This window comes from Spermophilus citellus, assembly GCF_964194105.1.
Source record: "Spermophilus citellus genome assembly, chromosome: 15".
Classification (NCBI taxonomy): Eukaryota; Metazoa; Chordata; class Mammalia; order Rodentia; family Sciuridae; genus Spermophilus; species Spermophilus citellus.
The window spans coordinates 70,334,462-70,360,787 of record NC_138195.1 but is presented as its reverse complement, the minus strand read 5'-3'; the positions used below and the strand labels follow the sequence as shown (position 1 = coordinate 70,360,787).

The 26,326-nt window shown below is 47.4% G+C and overlaps 1 protein-coding gene across 10 annotated transcripts in view; it reads right to left on the bottom strand.

The window, feature by feature from the left end:
* The window catches only part of PAX2 (paired box 2), a gene marked incomplete at both ends in the record, with an annotated part of 77,917 nt that overhangs the window by 30,644 nt on the left and 20,947 nt on the right, over positions 1 to 26,326 (bottom strand). For 7 of the 10 annotated variants that reach the window (XM_081268393.1, XM_081268394.1, XM_081268395.1 and 4 more), the window contains 2 exons: positions 14,278 to 14,397; positions 15,943 to 16,028. In XM_081268393.1, coding sequence (XP_081124519.1) covers positions 14,278 to 14,397; positions 15,943 to 16,028 — 206 coding nt within the window. Of the gene's footprint in view, positions 1 to 8,595; positions 8,665 to 14,277; positions 14,398 to 15,942; positions 16,029 to 26,326 lie in introns of all 10 variants that reach the window. The other 3 variants (XM_081268392.1, XM_081268386.1, XM_081268388.1) reach the window with 1 other exon arrangement.

Here is a 26,326-nt window from a genome sequence, read left to right as displayed (position 1 = left end):
TTATTTTTTTAAAGAGAGTGAGAGAGGAGAGAGAGAGAATTTTTAATATTTATTTTTTAGTTCTCGGTGGACACAACATCTTTGTTGGTATGTGGTGCTGAGGATCGAACCCGGGCCGCAGGCATGCCAGGCGAGCGCGCTACCGCTTGAGCCACATCCCCAGCCCTAGAAGAAATTATTAAACAGCTAATTTGTGGGCACTAAAAAAGAAAACTTGGTACTCCAGAGCCTGCACACACTCACTAAGTTGTGGCACATTAACTCGGTATCAATGCTAAGATCAAATGCTACCTTGAGACTTTCCCCAAATTGGAAGCAACTGTTTTTTTTTTTTTTTTATTTCTCTCTTCTTCCCCTCACCCTTCTCTCAACATTTATCACAGTCTCTCAAGCCTTAATCAGAGCATTGACCACATTCTGCTGGTATAATGAAGTACACATCTGCTTCCCTAGATTATAAGCTTCTTGAGGTCAAAGACTATTCTATTTACCTTTGTAAACAGATTTACAAAGCAGGCCATTTGCTCATCAACTTAAATTGATTTTTATTGATTGATTAAGGAAATTCTGTTAACATCTTGCAAAGAATCTCCTTCTTAGTTTTATGGGCGAGGTGAAGAGAAGTGAAATGGTTAATGGCTATTGGTAGGCTCAATAATACCTAGAGCATTCATTTATTGCAACCAGGAGGGAGGTATCTACTGGTCGGCCATGCACTTTCCTTTATTTTCAAGGAAAAATAGCTAAAGGAAAAGAAAAGGAACTACTTGGGTGATGATATAGAAGACATCCTTATGACCTTAATCGGGTAGAATTAAGAACCTAAACCAACAAGATGAAATTCAACAGGGATAAATGGAATGCCCTATGTTTAGGTTAAAAAAAATCAATTGCACAAGGCAGAATGGGGTAGGCCTGGCTTGATAGCAATTGATGTGAAAAAGATCTCGAGGTTTTAGTTGACCACGAACTCAATATGAGCTCGAGTCTGACACGGCTGCTAAAAAATCGAATGTAATCTTAGGCTACATTATGGATGTAGAGTCTCCAGACGGAGAGGGGCAATGGTTCCACTGTACTTGGCATTGGTTGAACTGTCTCTAGGGTTCAGTGTTCCTTCAAGAGTGACTTTAACCTTCAAGAATAAATTCCAAGATGGGTAACTAGGATGGTGAAGGAACTCCCACAAGGGCAGGAACACGTCATGTGAGAAGCTAAAATCCACACAGGACTTGGCAAAGTGGTCAGTAAATAGAGTGGAATGAATGGAAGGAAAAGAAGGATGGAGGGAGGAAGTCAAATGGAGATCTTGACCACCATCTATCACTTCAGTGGCAAACTTCATGGTCTATATGTACTTGAGGAAATTGATATTTTGAGATTATATAATAAGCTGAAGTTACTAAAGCAAACAGGAAGTGGAAGTGGAGTCCATCTGGACTCCAACCCCTGTGTTCTTCCCTCAATCCCACAGTGGCTCAGTATAACAGCAAAGCTACAAACAATAGCAACTGTCCATTTACGCTTTATATCCAGGCAGGAGCTGTGCCTGTTAGGCAGAACTACCCGAAAGGAGAGTTCCATGGTAAGGGGCAGGTAAGATCTGATGACCCTCAAGAATCTGAGACTGTACCTCATTTCCACTCTCAGCCCAGCCCCTGGTCTCTCTCCATGCAGGAGGTTATCCCTGGAGATGGTCCCTCCCAATCTTAGCCCCTCCCAGGCTGGAGTCCATTTATTGCTGTCTATTCTAGCCATTTCCTGTCCCCAGTAGACTGGAAGCTCCTGAGATCCCTGCACACAGTCAAACGCAGTGGGTGCTCAGGCCCACGCTGACACAAAGATCCCAAGAGAAAAACTACATGTTCTTAACATTCCACCAACTTACACTCCAAAGCCAAGGTTCTCAGTCTGAAATGCATTTGAGGACAGAAGAATGGTCTGAATGACTATTAGGGCCCTCATGTAGGGAAGAGGGAGAGTCCAGGAAATTTACCAGCAGAGCTACTTTCCCCATTTTGAATAAGTTAGCTCTCTCTCTCCCCAAAAGCCCCCAGGTTACCCACTGCTGAGGCACAGCCAGTCCTAGTGTGTGACCTATGTGTGGAATAGTGGAAGATGCTGAGAGCAGAGATGGAGGAGGAGGAGACAAAGGCCAGAGGCAATGGGAAGGGAACCCAGGGGTGGTGGGAGAGAGAAAAGAGACTCATGGGAGGAAAGGGAGGGGAGTCCCTGGGTGATCAACTTCCCTGCTTGAGAGCACCCTGTGTGCAGTCCTGCAGGCATGCCCACAAAGCTGGAGGGCAAGGAGGGCTCACTGAAAGTCTGCAGAGTCCCCAGATCTCCTTTTGCCCTCCTTGGGCTGGCAAGTAGGGGGTGGGGCTTCCTATCTGGTCCTGCACTGCCCCCCTCAAAGCTGAGTTCCAGCCCAGGCCAGAAACAGTTAGAAACCTCTCTGGAGCCAGGAGGGAAGGGGGCTTTGTTAGCTCAAAGGACACAAGCAAGGCGAAAAATTACATACCAGGCCGCCCTAAGTATGCTTGTTTAGAGAAACTGCTTGCATTTATGAAGTCTTTGGTGCGGAAAGCAGGGTTGCAAATGACTGCATCAGAGCGACAGTAAAGGCCATTAATTTCCTGTTATGTTTTCCTGTGTTGGGGGCTTTATTAATTTAATTTTACACTGTCGAACAACAGCGAGAGCTGACACTGCCACACCGCCACGGCTAGGGTTTTCTTTTTGTGTGTGTAGCAAGGCTTTGCCTGACATGCAAATCAACGCTATTACCAGAACCAATAAAGATGTGTGGAGGGAAGAGGGGAGGGCAGAAGGAGGGAGGGCAGAGGAGAGAGCAGGGGACAGAAAGGGCCAAGGCTATCCTCCACCAGTTTCTGCCTCCCTCTGTGCCTAGTATCTCCTGGCTGCCCAGGGCATTCTCCACAATCAGCAATTTCTGCCCACCCTTCACTCTCCCACTTCCCTTCATTCTCTGTCTGTAGTCCTGTGTCCCAGCTCCTGAACACAGAAAGACATGAAGTCTCCAGGAAGAAGCAGGAGACAGACTTCTCCTTACTGTCTGTTCCCAGTTGAGGCATTTCACAGAAGCCACAGGGACAAGAGACAGATGGTGCCATACCTGAGAGAAAGCTCTTGCTGCACACTTCACTTTGGGTCATTTTCTCTTCCACATTCCCATTCCTCAAAAGCCAAGGATCCTGCCCCACTTACACATTACCGGTGCACACATGCACACACCCATATTCTCATGCACAGGAAGAAGAGTCTGGAAAGGCAGATCCTCCAACTTGCTTACAAGTCCCTCTGAGAGTTCCCATGCTATAGCCCTGTTGGTCATTTATTTCCTTTGAATTCTCAGAAAAAGGAAAAAGGTCTCAAGTTATTTCTCTTTAAAAGAAACTCCAATGGCTGTCCTCAGCAGCCACAATACCCACTTGGTCAGTAGCCATAATACCCACTTGGTCAGTATTAAGAGAAAAGAGAGGTTCCTGGAAGATCCAAGAGTACCACATTCTGGTTTTGTTTTTTGTGGTACTGGGGGTTGGAACCCAGGGCCTGGATCATGCTAGAGAAGGACTCTACCACTGGGTTGCATCCCCAGACCTTTTAATTTTATGTCAAGACAGGGTCTTATGAAGCTGCCAGCTTACCCTTGAACTTGTAATCCTTCTGCCTCAGGCTCCTAAGTAGCTGAGATTACAGGTGTGTGCCACCACACTTGATTTCAATGGTACAATATTCTGATTCCTTTTCCTACATAGGGCTTGTACCCATTGCCCCAAGACCACCCAGACCATCTCTCACCCAGAGCAGCTTCCATGACCTGGCTACCCCAGGCGGTCCACACTGCCCCCAGCTTAGCTTTACTACACCACCAGTCTTCCCAGCACTCATACTGATGGCCACACTGCCTGAGGGGGTAGAGATGGCAGGTGGGCAGGGAAGAAGGGGGAAAGTAGCTCCTGGAGCCACTCCTCCTAAACACACCATCTGCATTCTCCCATCCCAGGCTTCTCAGGCTACTGTGGCCTAGGGTGATGTATGTGTGTGTGTGCTTGCTGGTGTCCACGCATCTCTCCCTCTGTCACTGGCTTGCTTGCTCTCCTGCCCACACTTTCTGCTTCAGGAGCTGTTTGGCAGCCTCGGAGAGGCTACTGGAAGGAATCTAGTTCTCCCGAGGAAGAAGGCATAAACTTCATAAACTGCATTTACTTTAATGCAGATTCCTGAGGCTGCTTTCCTCCAGCTTGTCTTCCCTCCCCGTCTACTACATCTCCATCACATTCTATCCCCGACCCTGTGTGCACCCAGATTACGTGCTATAGCCAGTCCTCTTGAAAAGACGAAGCCTGGGGCAGAGAAGGGGTATGAGCTCCACTCATAAGAGAACTCTCACGGCAGTCCTGGACAGGCCCCAGGAGATGCCTACACCCTGTCTCCAGTGGAGATGAGCACAAAGGGTGCTTTGAAGCAAGCAGGCAGCCTCAGGGAGGGAGGGGATGCTGACATTTCTTGGGGATGGCCAAATGAGGAGCCACCTGGAGGCTGGGCCACAGGCTTTCAAGAAAGGAAGGGAGAGAAGGCAGGGCCTCTGCCAGGTTGAGGTTTGTGAGGCCTCTCTTGTCTGCTGCTGTCAAGGTCAGCAGGTTCGGGTTCACCGAAGGGTCAGGATGGTTTGAATTACTGGCTCTGCTGCAACTCAGGCTCTGAGGCTCATGACTATCTTCCAGCCCCTGCACCAGACCCCACCCTCCCTTAACCCTCCTGGCCTTTCTACCCCCACAAGGCAGAGTGAGAGGGTCCCAAAGAGCCTGAAGGACTGAGGAAGGCAGGGTGGGAAGGGGTCCTTCTCTGGGCTCAGTGGTTCAGGAGCCTGCCAGGACCCATTCCTTTGGTGGGCATGATCCTGGGGTCTCCCTTCCCCTTTATTATCTCCAAACCCATTTTCCGAGGGGTCCTCATGCCAGCTGCCTGCCCTTCTCACTGCCCACTGGTCTGCAGAGGAGAAGGTGCTCTGGGAGGCAAGCCCGCAAGCAGCAGGGCCTGGGGGACAGCCCTGCGCCTGGCTCCTCCCTCCTGCGTGCACAGCCTGCTCTGGGGGAGAAGGGCAGAGCTGAGGCAGCGGATTTCTCGCTTGGTGCCCTTGCCAGGAGGGGAAAGGAGAATGATGCCTACCTGCAGGGCTGGAAGGCAGTTGGCAAGGGATGACCAAGAGGTGAAGACGGATTCTAACACAATGGGTGCTCATGAGAGGGTGCAAACAGGGCAGCAGGGTGGAGAACCTCCTGGCCTTTGCTGAGGAATTTGTAATACCCATGTTGAACCTGCCCAAATGTCTGGGGGTGGAGGGACACATGTAGCCCCCTCTACAACACATCTGTGCATTTTTTCCTAGGGATGGTCCACCTATCTATTCTGACTTCTGGCAGTATATGAAAAAATATATGCTCATTTGTACTAAACCTCAAAATACTTCCTCAAACAACCTACTCTTTATCCATAGTAGTATGAACTATTTGGGAAACAAAGGTAGCTGATAATTTGATTGATCTCTGGTATAAATGCATGGTTTTAGAGATAAATTCATGAACCTGTCAGTCTCACACAGCCATGGCTAAACCTGGGTACTTACCCACAGAAAAATACAGTCACCTGCATACAGGGTCCTCAGTAAAAGTCTTAATAGAACATCAACATAACCTCCAAAAGCATTCTACATCTACCTCTGTAGAGTGACATAGTGTGTTCAACAGGCTCATGGCCAATATTACCCAGTTGAATATGTGATTCGACTAAGGTAGGAAAATTCCCCTCTCAGGTATGACCAGTAGAATTTCCCTGGTTACTATAAAGATATACTCATGACCACGAATGTGTTCATAAGTGGGTTCTTTTTCTGGTGTCTTAGTGAATGTTGACCTTTGAACCTTAACTTTTTCTTGAACTGGAGTAGATGTTAGCCAGGTTTATAAAATTAGTTGGAAAATGAACACAGGCTGAGCTTTGTTAATGCAGTTAAATTCAGGAGCTTGTTTAGATAGATGGTTCCCTTTGTGTAGCTTTCCTTTCTGGATTTTCATAGGACCTGTCACATAGGGGCAGGGTCTGTGACATGTGCTAGGCAGTATAGAACATGTGAAGACATATAATCCTAACAGTAATTCATAAGGCACCTTAGTCCCCACTTATCCAAAATTTTACTTTTCAAAGTTTCAGTTACCTGCAGTCAAGTATAGTCTATTAAATGGAAAATTCCAGAAATACACAATTCATAAGTTTTAAATTGCATGCCTTTCTAAGTAGCATGATGAAATATTGAGCAGCCCCCTCTGTCCCACCTGGTATGTGAATCATCCTTTTGTTTGGCATATCTATGTTGTACCTGTTTGTCACTTAGTAGCCGTCTCAGTTATCAGATTAACTGTCATGGTATCAGTGTATAGCTACAATTATTCTATTTTATTATTAGTTGTTGTTAATCTCTTATTGAGCCTTATCTATAAATTAAAATTTGTCCTGTGTATATATATATATAGAAAAAACAAAGTATGTGTAGGACTGGGTACTAACCTTGGTTTCAAGTACTCACTGTGGTTCCTGAAACATATCTAGTGGATAAAGGGGGGCTGCTGTGTTCTCTAAGAAGGAAATCAGCTGTGTGTGTGTGTGTGTGTGTGTGTGTGTGTGTGTGTGTGTGTGTGATTAGGCAGTAAACAGACATATTCGTGTCCAAGTGCTGGGTGTAGGTTAAGAAATCAGTGCAACCTCATTTTGTTTACCCAATACAGTGCAACCTCATCATGTCTCCTGGGCCCTCCTCAGCAACCTCTCAGCTCCTTCAAGCTGAATCCCATCCCACTAAAATAGTGCAGACTCAGCAAAACTTCCCCAAGCTCTTCTCATTCAGGGTGAGCTCAGGTCCCTCTCTGGTTCCACCAGCTCCCTGCACTGGGACCAAAGGCCACCAGGAGTTTAGGTTAGTGTTGTAGCCTCTGTTTCTAAATGCCCACTCCATGCCTTGCCCTCTCAGTTCAGAGCAGGTTCACCTACCAAGCAGGGCTCACCTGCACACTTCCCCCACCATCCTTGGCCAACACAGCAAGCTGCGCCCAAAGACCCAGGGCCCCCCAGGTGGCAGGGCAGTGGCAGATTTTCCTCTTCCCTGGGGTCTCCTCACCTGCCTTTTCTGATACCGACTCTCCTCCCACTGCTCCTCCAAGGGAGAGCCGGGAAGACAGCTTGGTGACCAGGGCATGCCTGGTTTCCATTAATGAGATACACCGAGCGCAAGCCAGCCATGGAGGCAGCCTACAAAAGGAGGCGATCGGGCGGCCAGGAGCCGAGCTGCTCAGGTAATTGGTTTATCTATCTGGAAGCAGGGGGAGCAATCTCAGCACAGACAGACTAGCAGTAAAGTCTCTTCCTTAAGGCTATTTCCTTTGTCTTTTCAATTGCTTGCACATCCATGTGAGAGAGGGAGAGAGTGTTAAAGAGAGAGGGAGAGGGAGAAATGTTAATTTGTGAATTAATGGCTTTTCTCAGCGGAATTGTAAATTCAAATGTCACCTCACACGGTGACACCACGGCTGGTCTGCTGAAGAAGCAATGATAAGATCCCCCACCTCCCTTGGTGCCCCTCCCTCCCCAAAGATAGCTGTGGAGTGGAACATGCTACTTTTAATTTGCAATAACAACACAACAGAGGTATGCAGTAATGACTGCCTGCTTCCACCCTCCTCCTGGCTTCCTGCCCCCCCAGTCCAGGTGGCTCCCCCATTTCCTCTCTCCCCAACCCCTTCTGAGACAACACCTCACCTCACCCTGGCTGCCCCCCACCCCACCCAGCCAGTGCCTGATCACATGGGGGGTGCCTTTGGAATTGACAATGCTGCAACCCTCTCTTCTCCTTCAATAATCAGGGAATTAATGACCCTGAAGTTAAAGTGAGGCTGATACTGAGGCCCTGCCCAGTGTTGGGAAAAAGCCTTCATTGTTTTCAAGCAGGAGGCGGGCAGCAGTGAGGGAGATTCATGGATGGAGATTGAATATGCAATTTTCTTTCACCTTGCCAAGAGCTGCCCCTGGGCTGTGCCTGGCCTAAATTTTTCCTTTTACCATCTCTGCCTTATCCGGCCCTCCCACCTCCCTTCCATTCTTTCCAGAAAATTACCTTCAAAATTGATTTCCACTTTTACAAACAAATATAATGGGAACACAGGAAAAAACTTGGGCCGTGATGAATTAGGGCTGTCAGGTGCTTCCAGGTCTCCTTTGCTTTTGTTTTACTACCCGATCTGCTCTTTGTTTTTCCAAGGGCTGGAAAAACTGCCCCCCATGCACTGAGTGCCTGACCCTCCAGGCCACCAGGGTCTCAGTCCTACACCCCCTCAGTGGCCCACAGCAGAAGCCGATCCAGGCCCTGAGACTCTGTTAGCCTCTTAGGTGCCCAGTGGAAGCCTGAACAGCTGCCTCTTTTCTGTTCTCTGCCCTTAGGAACCCACTTTCTCAATGTTCTCTAACCACCACCCCCAGCTATTTCCCTTGACCCCCACACCATGTTCCCTCTGGCCCTCATACCTCTTAAAGTCCAGACCAGATGCAAACCTCCACCTCCTCTAATGTGGGCAGGATCAGTGTATACCTCGACTAGAGCAAATAAGAGACAAACACTGAGAGATCTTGAAAGTCAGGCAGGTAGAAGATTGGGGGCCATTCCCTGAGACTGGAAGACCAGACTCCTCTTCAAAGGGCTGCAAGGGTTCTGAGCTGCAACTCCTACACAGCCTGAGCGGGTGAGGGTTCCCAGCCTCAGTCTCCCTAGGGTTGGCCCCAGCCATCCCTGGAGGCAAACTCAAGACACCCCATCCATTTGCCAACAGATGTAGAGTGGGTTCTATGGGCCAAACTCTATTTGCAAGTCTGTGCCCAGGACCATGGAGACTCAACTAATTCAGGCCTAGCTTAGAGCTCTCCTCAGTCATTGGTGCTGGTAGACACATACATAGTTATACTGGTACTCTCTCTAAGCATGCACACTACCTAGAAAACTGAATACCTTCCCAACACGTGACATATCATATCTCCTTACACCCAAACGTCTCAGAGGAGGTAAAACACACACACACAGAGACTCATATTTGCATGAACTGTGGGGAAAATTACATATGGTCTCTAAAACAAGCATACATTTTTCCAAGGTAAATAAATCAATTTGCATGTAGGAGCAGAAATATATTAGATGGATAGAGGGAGTGATGCCCCCATATTAAGGGGAAAAAGGGGTCTTTATTTATATACATAGAAAACACCTGTGGTGGCTAAAAGATGATATATGCACCAACAGGTAACCATAGAGCAAATGAATAGGTAGAGATGGACAAAGGTTGTCCCAGTTACACAGGTGAGGCCAACTGCACTGGTCACATCCAGGTTAGCTTATCCAGCATCAGCTAGAGGCTGCCGTAGTAATAAGAAGCTACACCAAGGTTATGGAGCCTGTGTCCAAATCAGTTTCTTTCTGACACAACTTCATTTCCCCATGAAATCAAAACCCATAACGAGGCTTTCTTTCACAGATGCAAATCAATCCATCTTCCAATATGGAGTTGGTGCAACACTCTATATCCATGATCTCATGGAATCTTCTCCATAGTCCTTGTGAAGAAAGAATTGTTACCATGTCCATTTTATAGAGGAGAAAACTGAGGTGATGCATGTTAAGTGACTTGCCCAAGGTCACACTGATAGTAAGGGATGCTAAAATTCATGCCAAGCTATGCTCGCCCCAGAGCTCACATCTTCCCCCCTGAGCACTCTGCCCATCCATGCTAAGCTCCTGGGCTACATGCTGGCCTCCACCCTGCACCATCTTTCCTAGTGGATCTTTGCAGCTTTCTCTTGCCTCCATCCAGGGCTCCTAGACAAGGGTAGGTGCTGCTCATTTCCACAACGTATTCCCCTTCTTTGTTCCAAGACTAACCTGAGCAACACTCTTTGGGACTTATAGGAGGGAAACTAACTAAGGAAATAAACTGCTTCTTTCAGTTACAGCTTCATCCAAATCAGAAGGGAGTTATTAAAGGCAGTGACAGGACTAGGCCATTTGTAGTCACACAACCTGCCCTGCCTGAAAATGCACAACTGTACCAGCTTGGCACCACTTAGCTGCACAAATCATTGTGCATCTAATTAATGGAATGCAAACCCACACATCAAAGGATGACACCAACACACCTCCCTCACACCGATCAACAGACTCACCATGACTTTATTTGGATTTTTGGACAAGTTATGTAACTGCTCTATGCTTCAACATGGCTGCCAATGGACAGCAATGCTCTGGGCCACAGCAGAAGGCAAAGGGCATCAGGTTTTTGGGTCCGTCCCCCCCCACCCGCAGTGCTGAGGTTGGAACTCAGGGCCTCATGCTTGCTAGGTAAACACTCTACTGCTGAGCTACAGTCCCAGCCCATACGTGGTTTTTTAGGCTGATTATGGATAGAAAAGTTCATCTCTGTATTCCAGCTACAACCTTCAGAAGATCAATGTCCCTTCAAAGTTCCAGGGAATCCAGACCTAATGCACCCACCCATAATTTTAGTTAAGAAGTGAGGATTTTAACAGGGTACTGAATGATGATTCTTCCTTCTTAGACTGAAGCATAGCCTGTCTTCTGGGGACTTCATGACATGACTTCCTCATCTATCGCTGGTCTGTCTATCTCCTGGGAGTTTCTGGACTCCTGAAGGAGAGTCACAGCTTCTAAAGTGGCACATTTCTCCAGGGAAAATCTGGGTTTTTCCACACTCCCACAGGCCAGGACATGGCAAGGAGTCTCAAGCAGCCCACAGTCACCATCAGCTTTTCCCCAGAGTCACAGCTGATCGGTCCTTTACTAATATCCCCACGGATATGATTGCTGCAGATACTAATAATGCTGTCCATATTCTGAGTGCCAGTGCCAATAACGCTCTGGGTATTATCACTGTGAACACCAGTAACTACTGCTGAGATTGTCTCCACTAATGCCAGCACATGCTGCAGTCATTGTCCTCGCTAATGCCCACCACCGTGACATTGTTAGAGCTGAAGAATAGGCCACACTGTACCCAGAGGCAGGAACCAGAGCAGCTTCCTGGAGGGCAGAGAAGTACCCAGCTTGCCCTCAGGATATGCCACTTTCAGGGAGATGCCACAGTGCCTGAGGCCGAAGGAGAACCAGTTTGGCAAGGGGCATCCAAGGTCCTCCTGGAGGGAAATGTGCCCGGCCTTCCATTCCCTCTAGGGTCTAGTCCCTGGATATGCATCCTCAGTCCCATCCCAACATTCCTCAGGCTCCCCAAGTCAGTTTCTCTTTCGCCTGCAGTATTGGCCCAAGAGCTGAAGGACATACTGGGTGTCTGCGCAGCCTGTGCCCGAGGCTGCCTCCTGCGACCGGCCTGCCAGCTGCTTTGCTACCTTGGCCTGACTGCAGAGTTGGGCTACATCATCTTGACACATAATTATCTCCCCTATTCTTAATCATCTGAGCTGCTCCCTAATGCAAACTGGGCCTGGCTGCTTGGAGGCATCAGGAGTGGGGGAGGGGGAGGAGGGCTGCCACAGATCTACCTTTGCTCTTCTCTCCCTCCTCTCCCTTCCCACCTGGGTCCCATGGATCAAGAGCAGGGCAGTGGTCAGGAGAAGCTGGCCTCCCTCACAGTCCTGGCCTCCAGGGAAAGGACAGCTGTATCTGGCCTGGGGTTGGTCAAGAGAAGAGGGATTCAGGACAAAAGAACCCCTGCTAAAAAAGGACAGGGCCTCTGCTCCTTCTTGCCACCTGGCTAGGTAAGTGTTTAGGAGGAAACTTCAAGGTCCCCATTATCTCTCACCTGAAGATTTCAACTGCTTCCTCACTGTCTTCCTGCCACCATCACTGTCACATTGCTGGGAAGAGGAGTTTCTCAAATCCAGCTGTGCTTCTGTCCTTCCTGCTCAGACACCTTCAGTGGCTACTCCTGCTTTCAGGAGAAAGGTCCTCCCTCCTTACAAAGCTCAGGCTTGGCCTGCTCTCCTGCTACCTGAACCCACCTACCGAGCCTTACCTTCCACCATTTCCCTTCATGCCTGTTCATTCCTGCCAAAGCTGCCCTGCATTTGCTGGTGACAAGGTTTGCTCTATTAGATAGAATTTCAGGCTGCCATTGTATGTAACATCTTCCTCAGCCATGGTCAAGGCCTCTCCTCAAAGAGCAGCCCTACCTGGCAGTGACCTCCCTCCCCACCTCCTTCCCACTCCCAGCTCCCAGGTGGCCAGACCTCCAACATGCACCATATCTGATGGACCTTTCTGTTCTTTGGACTCAGTGTTTATATGCCCCACTGGAAAATAAGCTCCTTAAGGACAAGAATCATATCTTCTTTTACTTGGGGATCCTTTGCACCAAGCTTTTCTTGCAGCTGATGTGCAGGAAGTTTCACTGAATTAAATTAACTCAGAACAATGAATGTGAGCAACTGCTCTGAGAGGACAGCACTCTGTCCTGGGCCTGCCATGCCTAGCCCTGGGTGGCTAAAGCCTCAGGCCAGTGCCTTCCTACTCCAGCCTCCCTTCATGGGATGTCCACAAAGGGCATGCATGCCCCCAACCTCAGGCCAAGGGGGTAATGGGGTAGGGTGGACAGAAGTGGTGCCTCCCTGGCCCCTGGACATCTCATACTCTGAATAACACAGGGGTTGGTAGCTAAAGAGAAACGCTTAGAGTTTGAGAGGCAGATTCTACCAAAGCACTCAGGGTGCCAGGGAGCTTGGCTAAGACCTGAGTATGGGAAGTCCCAGGGAGAGCTGGGACTTAGGGCCTTTCACGCTGCCTCCCACTGCCCATAAGGGGCTGCCGCCAAAACAACCACAATGAAATTTAGTGAGTGGCAAAGGCCGTGGCAGCCAAATGGGTTTGGATATTTTGGAAGAAGGAGAAATAGAGCCAGACAAGCTGTTTCCCTGTGAAACGAGGCCATTAGGGCTTCTGGAAAGAGGCCAGCACCAGGTCATCACTGTCTTGCCAGGCCTAGGCCTCTTCTACACTCCATCCCGTCTGCTGGAGGCCCGGCCTCACATGCTTTCTTCCCTCTGCCTGGGCCCAGGAAATCCAGGCTGTGGCCCATGGAATATCAGCTTTGTCCCTCTTCCCCATTCTTCACTCGCTCAAGGGCTTGTCTATGCTTGGGGTAACCACAGGACAAACTGTCCAAACAGTGCATTCTTGAGAGAAAGGGAGGTGTTGCTGAGTCGAGATGAAGAGACAAAGACATAAATTGGGACTTCTTGGGCTAATGGAATATATATGGTCACCCTTTATGCTCATCTTTGGAGGATTCTGTCTCAGAATTTCATGGGAGTTTCCTTTAACTACTGCCTTCTACCAAAGCCAAGAGGTTACCACTTCCCCAGCTAGGACCATGAGAGAATTGGGGCAGGAAGCAGGCCTGAGACACTGGGCTCTCTGTTTGTCTGGACATGTCAGTCCTGTGCCCTGGCCTTGTGCTTCAGAACAAAACCAGATGGTCACCAAAGGAACCCTATTGCCACTTCATTTCAAGCTCACCCCTACCACTCTGTCCCTCCCTCCCTCCCTTCCTTTCTTCTTTCTTTCTTTCCTTCCTTCCTTCCCCCACTGTTTCTCTTTATTCCCCTTCCCTTGAACTCCCAACCTGACAGCCTGGCTATTTCTGGAGTGCTCCAAGAACATGAGGGGAAGGGCAAACAAGAAAGCTGAGTGGTGTTTTCTCCCATGGAGAAGAAGAAAGGTCCCATGTCCAGTGACACAAGTGGTTTTAATGAGGCAATGTCCATGTGTTACAGAGAAAGGACACCAGGGTCAGCTGTACCTGCCATCACCCCATACCTTCTTATGGGTTGGGATCAAGTGAGGATAAAGTAGGCTGGCCTTTCATCCTTGGGTCAGAGACCAACTGTTCCCCCAACCTCCAAAACCTTCCCTAGGTAAATGGCTCATGCCTTTCCTGAAACCCCACAGGGACAGCTGGGGTGAGTCTCAGCGGAAGGTGAGGCAGTCGGGGCTGAGCAGATGGTTAAGCTGGTGGCCCCACCAGTAACCTCCCTCCCTCTCTCCAGGAGCCAGCAGGGCAGTGGGGGGACCTGGGTTTTGCTACTAAAACTGATCTCACAGCAGAGCAGCTGCGAGGCCAGGCAGAAACCGGAGATCTGAGTCCAAGGACAAAGCATGCGAAGGGGAAGCCAAACCTCTTCCCTCCTCCCTACCTTCATCACGTTTCCTCTTCTCACCATTGGAGCGAGGAATCCCCAGGATCCCATTGATGGAGTAGGATCCCACTGGGTCATTGGAGGCGCTGGAAACAGGAGGGGAGGCCGTGCTGGGAACTGGGCGAGAGTAAGGAGGAAATGCCATCAGGATAGCAGTCGTGATCGTAGGCCAAAGCCCCAAGGCTGGGGGCAGAGAGAAGCAGAGGACAGAAGGAGGGATGAGGAACCCATATTCCCCTCTTCCTCTGAGGTTTAAGGGGGGAAATGCGTTACACATACAGTTCAGGTTGTTATTACTTCTGTCCAACTTTAGTGGTGAGTAGTCAACCCAGGCCTTCTCTGCAGACCTGTGGGTTTCAGTGGGTGCCTCAAACTCTTTCCACCATGGATGGATGGTGTACAGGCCCAGGAATCACCAAGGCTGACTCTCTACAAGGTACCTTGTGGCTCTCCAGAAAGCACAGCTCCTCCAATCCCCAGAGCTGGGCAAATCCTTCCAGACAAACCCCATCTCATTTTCCTTAGTCTCCAGGGCAGAGTCTTTACTAACTGTGATTTACAGCCTGGGGCTTTCTAAGAGCACTCTGATTCTGTGGAGATACAGGATGGTCCTGAGGTTCCCAGGAGTACTCAGTTCTCTTTCCCAGTTACTCTGGTGTTAAAATCACTTGAGAAGTTCCTCAGTTCCCCCTCAGGCACAGACTAGTGGGCACATTCACTCCACAGTAACCAGCTCAGGCCCAGCCCAGCCCCACCCTCCCTCCTAGCACAGGCTGTAACCCAGGTCTGGAAAACAAGGGTTCCTGCCAACTCTAGGAGGGCTGGGATCAGCCTTTTCTACTTCCTGCTGGTCAAGACAAGGACAGCTGCCAAAGAGGCAGCAGGAAAAATTTAACCATATCCTAGTCCTCGAACCCCAGACCTCATCTATGTCCACAAGAACACAAATTGTCCGTGGGCCAGAAAGGAGTCAGTCTACGTGTGTCGGGGACAGGAGAGTGTCAGGAGGTGTTCTGGCAGGCCTGGGCCATGTCTATGAAAGACCCTAAGTACAGGCAGAGAACTGAGGAGGCTGGAGAGAGGCAGAGAGCTACAAAGTAGATAAGATAGAGACAGAGATCAGGGACACAGGTGAAGAGAAAAGAGGCCATTAGGAGGGAAGGTGAGGAAGAGGGAAAGATCCAGAGCTAAACGCAGAAGAAGAAAGGAGAGGAGAGAAAGGAAAACTCAGAGAGAGGAAAAAAGAGGAGAAGAGAGAAGGATAATTTTGAAAATTAAAAGCAAAAACAAAGATGGAATAAGAACGTAGACAAGAAAGAAAGAGGGACAGGTAGGGAGATAGAGTCACATAAATAAAAGATGACAGAGAAGAAGAGAGGAAGAAGAAATGCTAGAAGAAAAATGCTGACGTAAGAGTGAGAAAGGAGGAAAAGGAGAACACAGACAGACTGAGGCAGGGTACCAGGTGGGAACAGAGACCAAGTACAGTGAACTAATCTTATTTAGGAGACCCTGAGCCTCTAGGAGATGAAGAAGAGGAGGGTTTGGGAAACATGGCAGGTCCTGAACCTCACTGGAGGGGGCAGTTCCCAGGGCTGGTCTTTGTTTCCTGGCTTTCCCTGGGTGGGAGGCAGGCTTCCCCCATTCCCTGAGCCCTCTTACCAATGGTATGGCCAGGGGTGGTCACTCCTGTCCCTGCCCCATCCGGCGTTGGGTGGAAAGGTTGCTGAACTTTGGTCCGGATGATCCTGCAACAGCATCACAACAGCATTATGAATCCTATGCTCATCTTGCTCTGACCAGCACCAGTCCAGCCCGGCAGAGGGGCCCTCCCAAGCTCCTCAGCTCCATCCTTGTCTGTCTGCTCCTTGTACTCCTGCTCTCACCAACTGCATGAGTTTTCTCTCCTGTCAGCTCTGTGGGTCACACTACTATAGCTCCGGATGGAGGCTCTGCCACAAGCGTCATCTGAATTGTATCTTGATTTTTGGTAGCAAGGATTAGAGCACAGAGTCTTCTCTCCTTCTGGGGGTTGGCAGAGCCAGGTGACGGGTTTTCTACCTTTCCCTCCTCAACATATAAGTTCACTTTCTAGTACCAGAACTCCCTGAATCTGGAGAGCATTCTGGAGCTGGTTTTCCTTCTGGGAGCATATCATAGTCCTCCAGAGCCCAGGTGAGGTGGCATGTTTTATCGATATACTGAATTAAGGACAACAGGCAGGAAATGGCTGGGTAACAGGTAACCCCAGAATTCCAAGGATACCACATGGTCCCTTTGCCAGATGTCAGGCCTGCACAACCTCTTCCTGAGCCCACTCACTGCTCTCAAACCAGCCAGAGCCTTGCCTCCACCTGGCTGACTGGCTCCATCACCTCTTTATCAGCCTGGCTGAGAAGACTGTTGCCCTCCCCACATACCCCAGGGAGCAAAAGGTCAAATCAAACAATCAGGGGCTGGAATGAGCCTATCTTTTGGTGATCTACAAAACTTGGGGCTCAATGATGCAAAAGACCAACTCAGGGGCCAGGACTGAGGACTCCATCTGTGGGTCAAATGAAAGGCCCGTGGATGCATGAAATCCATCACCTCATCACTTTTTCCCTAGTTCCCTCACCTACAAGGGGGTTGTTCTTGCTCTGCATCCTCTGGCACTGACTGCCTGATCCTCTTGGGCTACTCAGATTTCTTTGAATATAAATCTTCCTTCCCCAACTTTCTAGCATTAGGAGGAGGGGCCTTATCCCCATGGCCTGGTCTGGTCTACAGGATTGTTACAATCTCTTTCCTGGAAAGATAACACAATTCTAAGAAGAATCAACAAGCAGAAGGAAGGGTGTTGTATGAGGAGCTGGAGGAGGGCAGAAGTATAGCAGGAGAGCCAGGGGAGCATGAGGCTTCAGGGGTTAATACCTACACCTGACAGACACCATTTATGGATACATAAAAGAGACAAGAGGAAATAAGGCTGAAAACTTGGATGCAATGATTAAAATAGTTATTTCCCACTTATTGAACATCTATTATGTGCTAATATTACACAATTTATATTACTTATATGTACCTGTTAAGTCTCACAGCAACCTCTGAAGTCAATATTGGGATCCTCATTTTGCAGATTGAAAACCAAGCTGACCAGGGTTACATAGCTTACTTAAGATCACACCACCGTCAGCAAGAGCAGAGTCCGAATTCAGTTTCCCAAACCTGTGTCTTTTGCTATTCTGTCATCCTTCCAACGTGTGGGAGCCAGGTTTAGAGGGTCTCCAGCCATGAGTAATTTCTCAAACTAGAAATGACATGTAAAAACAGTCCCAGGAAGGTGACATCTGGGCATGACGTGATAAGGAACTGGTCTTAGGAAAGAGAGGCAAGGATTTGCAAGACAACTGTGAAGACAGGATGGACAGAATTTAGCAACTAACTGGAGGTAACCATGGCTCTAAAACCTCAGTGCTATGCCACTGGGAGCTCTGTGGTCCATGTCATTGTTAAAAACAGGCTGCAGGGAGGTAACTGGTTTTGGAGGAAAGCGGTGATGTTTACCCTAGATATGCAGCATGTGAGGCACACACATCCATGCATTGCTGATGTGGCAGAAAGGGATTCAGGAGTCTGTTGGGGAAAGGAGTGCTGAGGGGAAGGAGAGGCCTCAGGATGGATACAGGTAGAACCTGGGCCTTGCAGGCAGCCTCCATGGAGAAGAATGTAATTTGGGTTGGGGGTGTAGCTCCCTGGAAAATTACTTGCGTAGCTGGGTTTTATTTTATTTTTGGTGCTGGGTTCTATCCCCAGCACCCAAAATAGAATAAAATGGGGATTTGGGTGTTTGGGTGACCATTAGTGATCCTGGGGAGAACAGTAGTCTCGGCATAGTGTCTGGAGTAGAGTCAGGTAGAATGAATGGAGGAGTGGTCAGGAAGAGAGGGAGGCAGTGAAAGGAGACTCCTGTGTGGAAGTCAGAGAAGGGAACTGGCTACCAAGTGGAAGGAGAGGGTTTCAGGGTAGGAAATACCTGTTTGTGGGCTGAGGAAGAAGAACAAGTGAAGAGGGAGATGGAAGTTGCCAGAGAGATTGTGCATGACAGAGGGCAAGGCAGAACAAGGAAGAGATGGAGTGAAGGGCACAGGGAGGAGTAAGCAAGAAACAGCATTCTTCCAGGTGGGCTCAAAAGCTTCAAAAATGAACTTCCATGGCTTTTATTTCTCAGCAAAGCTGAGAGTTAGGAGAAGGTTTGGAGCCTAACCACAATAGGAAAGATCAGAAAGTAGCATAGGCTGATCTAACAAGAAAAGTCTAGAAGGATGCTGAGCAGCTCAGAGAAGCTGCCGCAGATTCATTGCAGCACAAGTGTCTAGAGCCTCCCGGATCCTGTGGGTGGCTCTACTTGAGAACAGATAGGCTCTGGACTAAGGGAGTCCCAGGGCTGGGGCGGGGTGAAACAGATAACTGGACGGGTTTGTGGAGTTTCTGTCTTTGTTACCCAGAGCCTCTGACCCCTGGGGCACTGGTGCAGATTTAGCTGAGGCAGCAAGTGATGGAAAATCACTACTCCCTGACAGCGGCTTGGTGCAGGGGAGAGGACTTAGGCAGGGTGCCTGCTGTGAGTTACTAATGTTCTTGGTGTCTATCTATGACCCCAAGCAGTAGGCCCTTGCCAGTCCCCAGAGCTAATCACAGGGAATTTAAGAATTAGAATAGTGGAAATCTGAAGGTCATCCAGTGCACTCCTGTATCCTGTATACAACCCAGTAACTCATAGGAATGGGTCTAGGGCTGAAAGCAAGAGGTAAAGCAGGGTGGCTGCCTGACATTTATCCTCCCCATGCCTCCTCCTCTTCCTCCAATTCTTTTCCATCCTTGGCTCCACAAGTCATCAAGACATGCCAATGTCCTCAATGGCCCCAGGAAGGTTTATCCAGAAAGGTCAAGTCCCAGGATATGGATCCTTGGAGGATGTGGACAGGACCCTGAAAGGCACAGCTAGAAGGTGTCATTTCCCATTTTCATGGAGAGACAGGGTATGGTCCCCCACTTCCTTTTCTAGTAGGCTTTCCTTCATAGGAAGCTGTTTCCTTTCCACTTCAGATGAGGGCTTGCTTTTCCCAGGGTTTTGACTTGTGCCTAGTGCAGGGCTTCTGGGCACTCAGAGTCTCCCACACTCTTAAGGATGGGAGTACAACAAGGGAATTTGCACAATGAGCTCAGTTTACCTAAAATGGAATACCAGCTCTATTACTTATTGCCTGGAAAACTCGGTTGTTTCTTATTCACTTATCAGTAAAATAAGATAATACTACTAGGCACTTTCTGGGACTACAATAAGAATAATCTACGAAAAGTGATTAATATGATGGCTGACTCCGTATATGATAGCCATGACAATAGTGCCCAATAGTATTATTATTTCTATAGGTGACCCCTAGGCCTGGCTGCTTTCAATTTAGGGGCTGAGCCAGCTACAGGCAGGAGACCTTCCCATGCAATATATTCCAGTTTGGTCAATGCTGCAAGCTACAAGACCTGGGGAAGAGTACTGTGAAGACAGGAAATAGCAGCAACTGAGGCCACAGGTTGACCCCAAAAGATGTTGCACTGAAAGACTTTCAGACAGAGTAGGGACCAGATAAAGCCCCAGTTGGGGATACGAGGAGGGATCCACAGAGGACCAAAGAGATGATAGGGGTTTGAGGCAGAGCTCTAGAGGAAAGGATGGTGAGGCAGGTGCAGGTGGTGAGGTCACTCTCTCTTTGGTTCCCAGGGGCCTCCACCTCCCACTACTTGGAGATCAAAACAATTTGCATGGGCTATGTGAGTCAGAATGGAAGCCGTGAGTGAGTCTTCAGCAACAGTCTGTTACACTCATGAATGAGGAGAGACACTCTCCTCCACCTCCAGGAAAGCATATGGAGACCCCCCCCTCCCCGCAATGCTCTTTTACTTCTACCCCCTCTTCCTCTTCCTCTCATTGCTTCCTATTTCCTTCTCTCTCTCTCTTTCCCTCTCTTTCTCTGCCACTTTCTCACTTTCCCTCTCTTTGTCCATTTGTCCAGTCCTTGCACCCTGAAGTCCCACTATGGCTGTGAGTTTATTGATTCCTGGGAGCTGGGGGAAAGCAGGAGGCAGGGCTGGGGTGCAGGCTCAGGGATGGAAATAGAAGGCTATAAATTATTTGTGACAGGAAAGCAATAGTGGCAGAGTGCTGAGCACAAGTCCTGTGTCACTATTAGATTCCTTTTAGCCTGATGACACTGTAAAAAAGGTTAAGTGTCTGCTGGAATCGTACACCTGGGGGGCCGGGGCAGCCTGGGAGCAGAACAAGCCACTGAGAGCAGGTATATCAATTCTCCAGGCCAATAATATTCCTCTCATTGATCGCCACGCAAAGTTCAAAAATCTCATTACAGCCAGGCAGACCGGGAACTTTTTACAAATCAATAGAATGATATAATGTATGTATACTTAGTACAAATGTATCTATTCATCTATCCATCCATCCACAGTCTGCCTCAGGGTTTAAGTTAACCTACCCATCATATTATGCTATGTTATGTATGATATTATATTGCATTATATTATATGATAATAAATGGTGTGCAAAAACTTCCCCTGAGGTGGAGACAGGAAGAGGTCCTATTAGCATTAAGGCGACCTCAGACAGCTCACCTTAGCGGGAGTGAGGTGGCAGCATTTCCAGGACTATGTTGGTCAAGATTTCTGGGAGTGATGCTTCTTCAGCAGGACTCCAGTAATAAAACCAGTCTACTGCATGCTTACTGTGTTTGTGTGCTAGGCAATGCTCTCAGTGCTTCCAACAAGTGGGTCTCTAAATCCTCACAACAACCCATTTTTCAGATGCAGCATATTATAACTTGCCTGAGGTCATTCATTTTATAAGTAGCAAATATTAGATTTGAATTTAGGTACCCTAACACCTTCACCACTAAATTATACTGCTTCCAGAAAAAGAATCCCAAAGCCCAGAATCCAAACTCCTGGATTCTATTTCTAATCCCATGTTCTAAAAAATGAAGGCAAGAGGTACCTCTGAACCTCAGTATTCCTCAGTAGAAAATGGAACCAGTGCTGAAAATATGTGTACATGGGATCTGCCACCATGTCTCCATGAAGTCTTGTCCAGGTACTTAGAACAGTCTACTGTCCCAACTTTGGAAATATTTTCTAGAGAAACAGCAGGTTGGTCTCAAGCCTGGTCTTATCATTGGTTTTTGTTCAAAGAGCCTTAGGAGTAAAATGTCAGCTATCTACATACATGTGTTATATACATGTATGAATCAGCATAAATTGTCCTGGGGTTTAGAGTCTGCAAAAAATACTTAAACCCTGGTATGGGAAAAATCTTCCCTGATTTGGTAAATCAGAGGAACTCCAAGGTAGAAAATGTTTTAGACTAGATGGCCCCACTGTCCACTGAGCCAGACAAGCTGCTGGTGAGGCTTCCGTCAGTGACTTCAAGTTGCCTGAGTATGCATTATAAGCGGGATCGTTCTAGAGAACTAAACTACATTTACGTCAGTAAAGGATATTTTGCCTGACTAATGCTGATAATAGCTAGGACTGGAGTCTTTGAGAGCTGCCTGAATCAGGCGTGGATCTCAGGCCTGGCCCTGAGGCAAGTCAACAACACAAACAGCTGGAGACTTCTCATAACAGAATCTCAAGGGAGATATCATAGATCACCCAGGAAGTTTTCACCTCTCCTGAAAATGGTCCCTACTCAGAGAACTCTAAGGAACGAGAATATTCCTTTTTTATATCCCAGAAACTGAAAACTGAAATTTAGTTTCTTTTGGGCTCCTTATTTTCTGGCTGTAGCAGGACTCAGCTGGGATACACAGGTTGCTAAGATTTCTTCCAAATGTGTCAAGACCTTCTGCCACTTTCATCAGCTCTCAGAAGTCAAAATTAAACTCCAAGAAATGAGAACTCTACCAAAAAGCTTGCAGAAGGGTGTCCTCAAAGTATTAACTTGAACTACCTGCAATTAGAGTCTCCTAGGACACTTACCAAAACACAAACCTCTGATCCCTCCTCTGACATCCTGAATTCAAATTTCTTTAATTTTTTTTTCAATCATTTTTATTTTTTAAACCAGGGGTTGAACCCAGGGGCACCTGACCACAGAGCCACATCCCCAGCCCTATATATTTCATTTAGACACAGAGTCTCACTGAGTTGCTTAGCACCTCACCATTGCTGAGGCTAGCTTTGAACTCACCATCCTCCTATCTCAGCCTCTGAAGCTGCTGGGATTACAGGTGTGTGCCATTGCATCTGACCATTTTTTTTTTTAAATTCTTATTTTGAGACAGATCTCACTAAGATGCTTAGGGCCTTGTTAAATTGCTGAGGCTGGCTTTGAACTCGCAATCCTCATGCTCAGTCTCTGGAGCCTCTGGGATTACAGGCCACCCCACCCAGCCTGAATTCAAATTTCTGTACTCTAATATTTGAGACAAGCTTAATCCAGGGGGTGAGGGAACCATCCTACTGGTTCTATAGGGGGTCCTTGAGAGAGTTGGGAGGAAGTGAGTGAAGAAAGTTCCTTACTCCTACTCTATCCATACACATTTCTTACCATTTGTTAAACCTGACTCTGACTGATGCTGTCATCCAAATTCAAGAAGCTACCAGGTCCTCTGTGGAAACTAAGCTATGGGTTAAAAGTAAAAATCATTTCAAAATAGTTTTTGTACATTTCAGAATGATATATTCCCAGTGGTTTCCTAGATACCAGGCATATTCTATGCATCAACTTAGCCTTCTCAGACTGGCACTAAGGGCGATAATCCTTCTACCACGTGTCCCTGGGAGCCCAGGCCAGAGACAATTTACCAGGCTAGATGGGCCATGGGCCTGGCCCAAGGGGGCAATAGTGATGGTTTATATGATGAATGGTAAGCATATGGATTGATTTAACTTCAAGATATGCATAGGTTTAAAAATTAAGGGGCAATGTGTTTAACTAACCATTTGGAAACCAGTCTGCGGTGCATGCCAAGCCCAGAGCGTGACCAGACTAGCTCTTTTCGCCACAGGCCCTGCCCTCATCTGTCAAGGCTTCTAGCTGAAGCGGGGGTCTACCAGCTGTCCACTCCATGGTCCTGCTTGGAAGATTCAGGAGGCTTGAGGACTCCTCAATATAATGGAGCGTGGGGGCTGCTGCTGGGCACAGGCACCCATTCTGTTCCTATCTGTCCTCTCCATCCCTCTCCACAAGCCAGTCCACCTCCATGTGCAAGCAGAAGGAAACCTGGAGGGGTGTTTACCTTGGCAGTAGTAGGTGTAGACCCACTAGTGACTGCCTGGTCTCCCTGCCTCTAACCCTTTTCACCTCTCACCTAGTTACTCAGGTACTAAAAAGCAATCCATCAGCCCCTCTCTGACTCCCTCTGAAAGAAAGTGATGTGGCTAAATCCTACAATTGCTTCTTATTATCTACAGGATAAATTCAGAATTCCTCAATCTAGTCTTCAAAACATTCCCCAATCTGGCTTCCTCTGAGCTTTCCCATCTATTTCTCCTTACTTCCCTCTTCCCCTTGGGCTCCACACAGAACTGAGTCCTGATGCCCTGCTTACTCAGCTCACATTAAATCCTCCCTTGGACTCTGAGCTCTACAAGGGCAGATGTCCCCACCTAGCACCAAGGCCCCAGCTGAACATAATATTTAATAATTATTTGTTGAATAACAAATGGATGCTATTAATATCAATAACAACAATAATAGAATCTTAAGGGATATAGTGAGTTAACATAATCTCACCATGTACCAGGCACTGTGCTAAACACTGTACAAAACACAATGATACTAATTTTCACAACTACCTATGGAGATTATTATCTCTGTTCTATAGACATGGAAACTAAGGCTCAGAGAGGTTAGGTAATTTGCATAACACTACACAGCTGTTAAATAACAGAACCAGATTTGTGTTGGGGATCAAACTCAGGGTTTTGTGCATGCTAGGCAAGTGCTCAACTATGGATTGACATCCCCAGCCCAGAACTAGAATTTAAACCTAGGTGTCTCTCTCCCGCACTCGTGCTACTAACCACTAGGTAGAATAAATCAGCCATATCAGGAACAGATGCTAGAATTCATGAGAAAGTAGGCCTCACTGAAGAGGTGCATATAATAAGAGTAAAATAATAACTATTCTTTATTCATATTCACTATCTGATAGGTATTGCTATCAGTGTATTTTTTCATTCAAATCTTAAGTAGTACAACTTTCTTCCTCTCTTTTTGGTATCAGGGATTGAAACCAGGGACACTTAACCACTGATCCATATCCCCAGCTCTTTTTATTATTATTATTATTTTTTTAATTTTGAGATAGAGTCTTTCTAAGTTGCTTAGGACCTCACTAAGGCTAGCTTTGAACTTGCAATCCTCCTGCCTCAGCCTCTGAAGTTACTGGGATTATAGGTGTGCACCACCATGCCCAGTTTAACCACAACTCTCTTAAATAGGCCTGCTCTCTATTTTACAACAACAGAGAGGCTAAGCAACTTGCCCAAGGTCACATGCTTAATGGCACGGTAGCCAGACTTTAGATTCAGGTCTGTGTCTTTAGTATCTGAAGGCTGAATGATAGGACCTCTGGGAAATTTCTATGTTAATAATTTTTGTGTTTATTAATTATTTGAGCACATTTTTTTTAGTCTTTTCACATGCATGATCTGCACAACTAAGCAAATGTATCTGTAGACAATTAGCAGCGGATGTATGTGGCTGTGATTCTAAATATGCTTGCCCTTTATGTGTGCCATAGTTCATTCAATAAGAATCACATTTGTCACAAATAAATCATAATTTATGAATCATTAATATGATTGCATAATACTGCATATAGATGTGTTTCTTGGTTTCTGTGCTTTTAGAAACTATTTCTATGATTAGTGTATCTTTATATTCCTGTTGGCTCTAATGCATTGATCCAAGATTTATAACAGTAGATATATTTATCAAAATCTACTTCATGAATATCTGCCAAGTTGTGTCTATTTCTGTTAAATATGTTAGCCACAGTGAGACTCCACGCCCATCACTGCTCTCTTCTCAGGGCATCTGAGATTCTCACATCACAACTGTGTTTTTATACTGGTCTGTGCATCGGTATTGACGTGCATAAATGTGCATTTGTATACCTGTGTATCTCTCTGTCTATGGCCAGGATGGGGTGGGGTGGGGGATGTGGAAATGAGAGAATTATTAAATGCCAAGTAGATGTGCAATAAATTCCATTGATTTTATAAACTCCAACTTGTCTTCAGTCTCCTTCCATTCTTTATCCTGGGGGCACTGCAACAAAAACCTATTTTAAATACCTTGGCTTCAACCCTCCCCCTCCCCAAAAAAGTGTCAATATTTTATTTGGATTTTTAACTTCGCTCCATAACAGTTGTTTGACCTCCTGACTCGTGCAAGTCACATAAATTCTGGGACTTTATTCAGGAGCCATGTTCCTGCTATTGAATAAGCAATTTGGGAGGGTGAATTAATGACTTGTGCTGTTGCTGGAAAGTCCCTGAAGAAATATTAAAATTGCTTGCAGACTGAATCGATACTCAGTGAACACCCAGCAAGAGGGCTTCGGCTCTGGAATGGCCACAGAAGGCAGGAGTCAGAGGGGAATTCCTGCACCCAGCTTGGCGAGCCACCCCCACCCCCACCTTTCCCTCCATCCCTGGAGCTCTGTCATTTTCGGTAACAGCCAAGTCTTATTAAACCTCAACCAGGAGAGAGCTGATTTGTCCTGTCTCAGGAAGGAGGCTCAGGGGACAGTTTACTCTCTTACTAGCAATGAGAGCCCGGAGGCCTTATTGGAGGTGATGGTCTAGACACATCCACCTGCTGGAGAGACAGGACGGTGCTGCTGCTCTCTGGCAGGCTGCTCCCGAGCTTCAGAAGACTGCGGCTGTGACCATTTTCTGCAGGGTGTGCAGAGGGGCTGGGTGTTGCAATGCTGGCTCTCCCTCTGTGTATGTCTGATCAATGTTTACCATTGCTCTGGTGGCC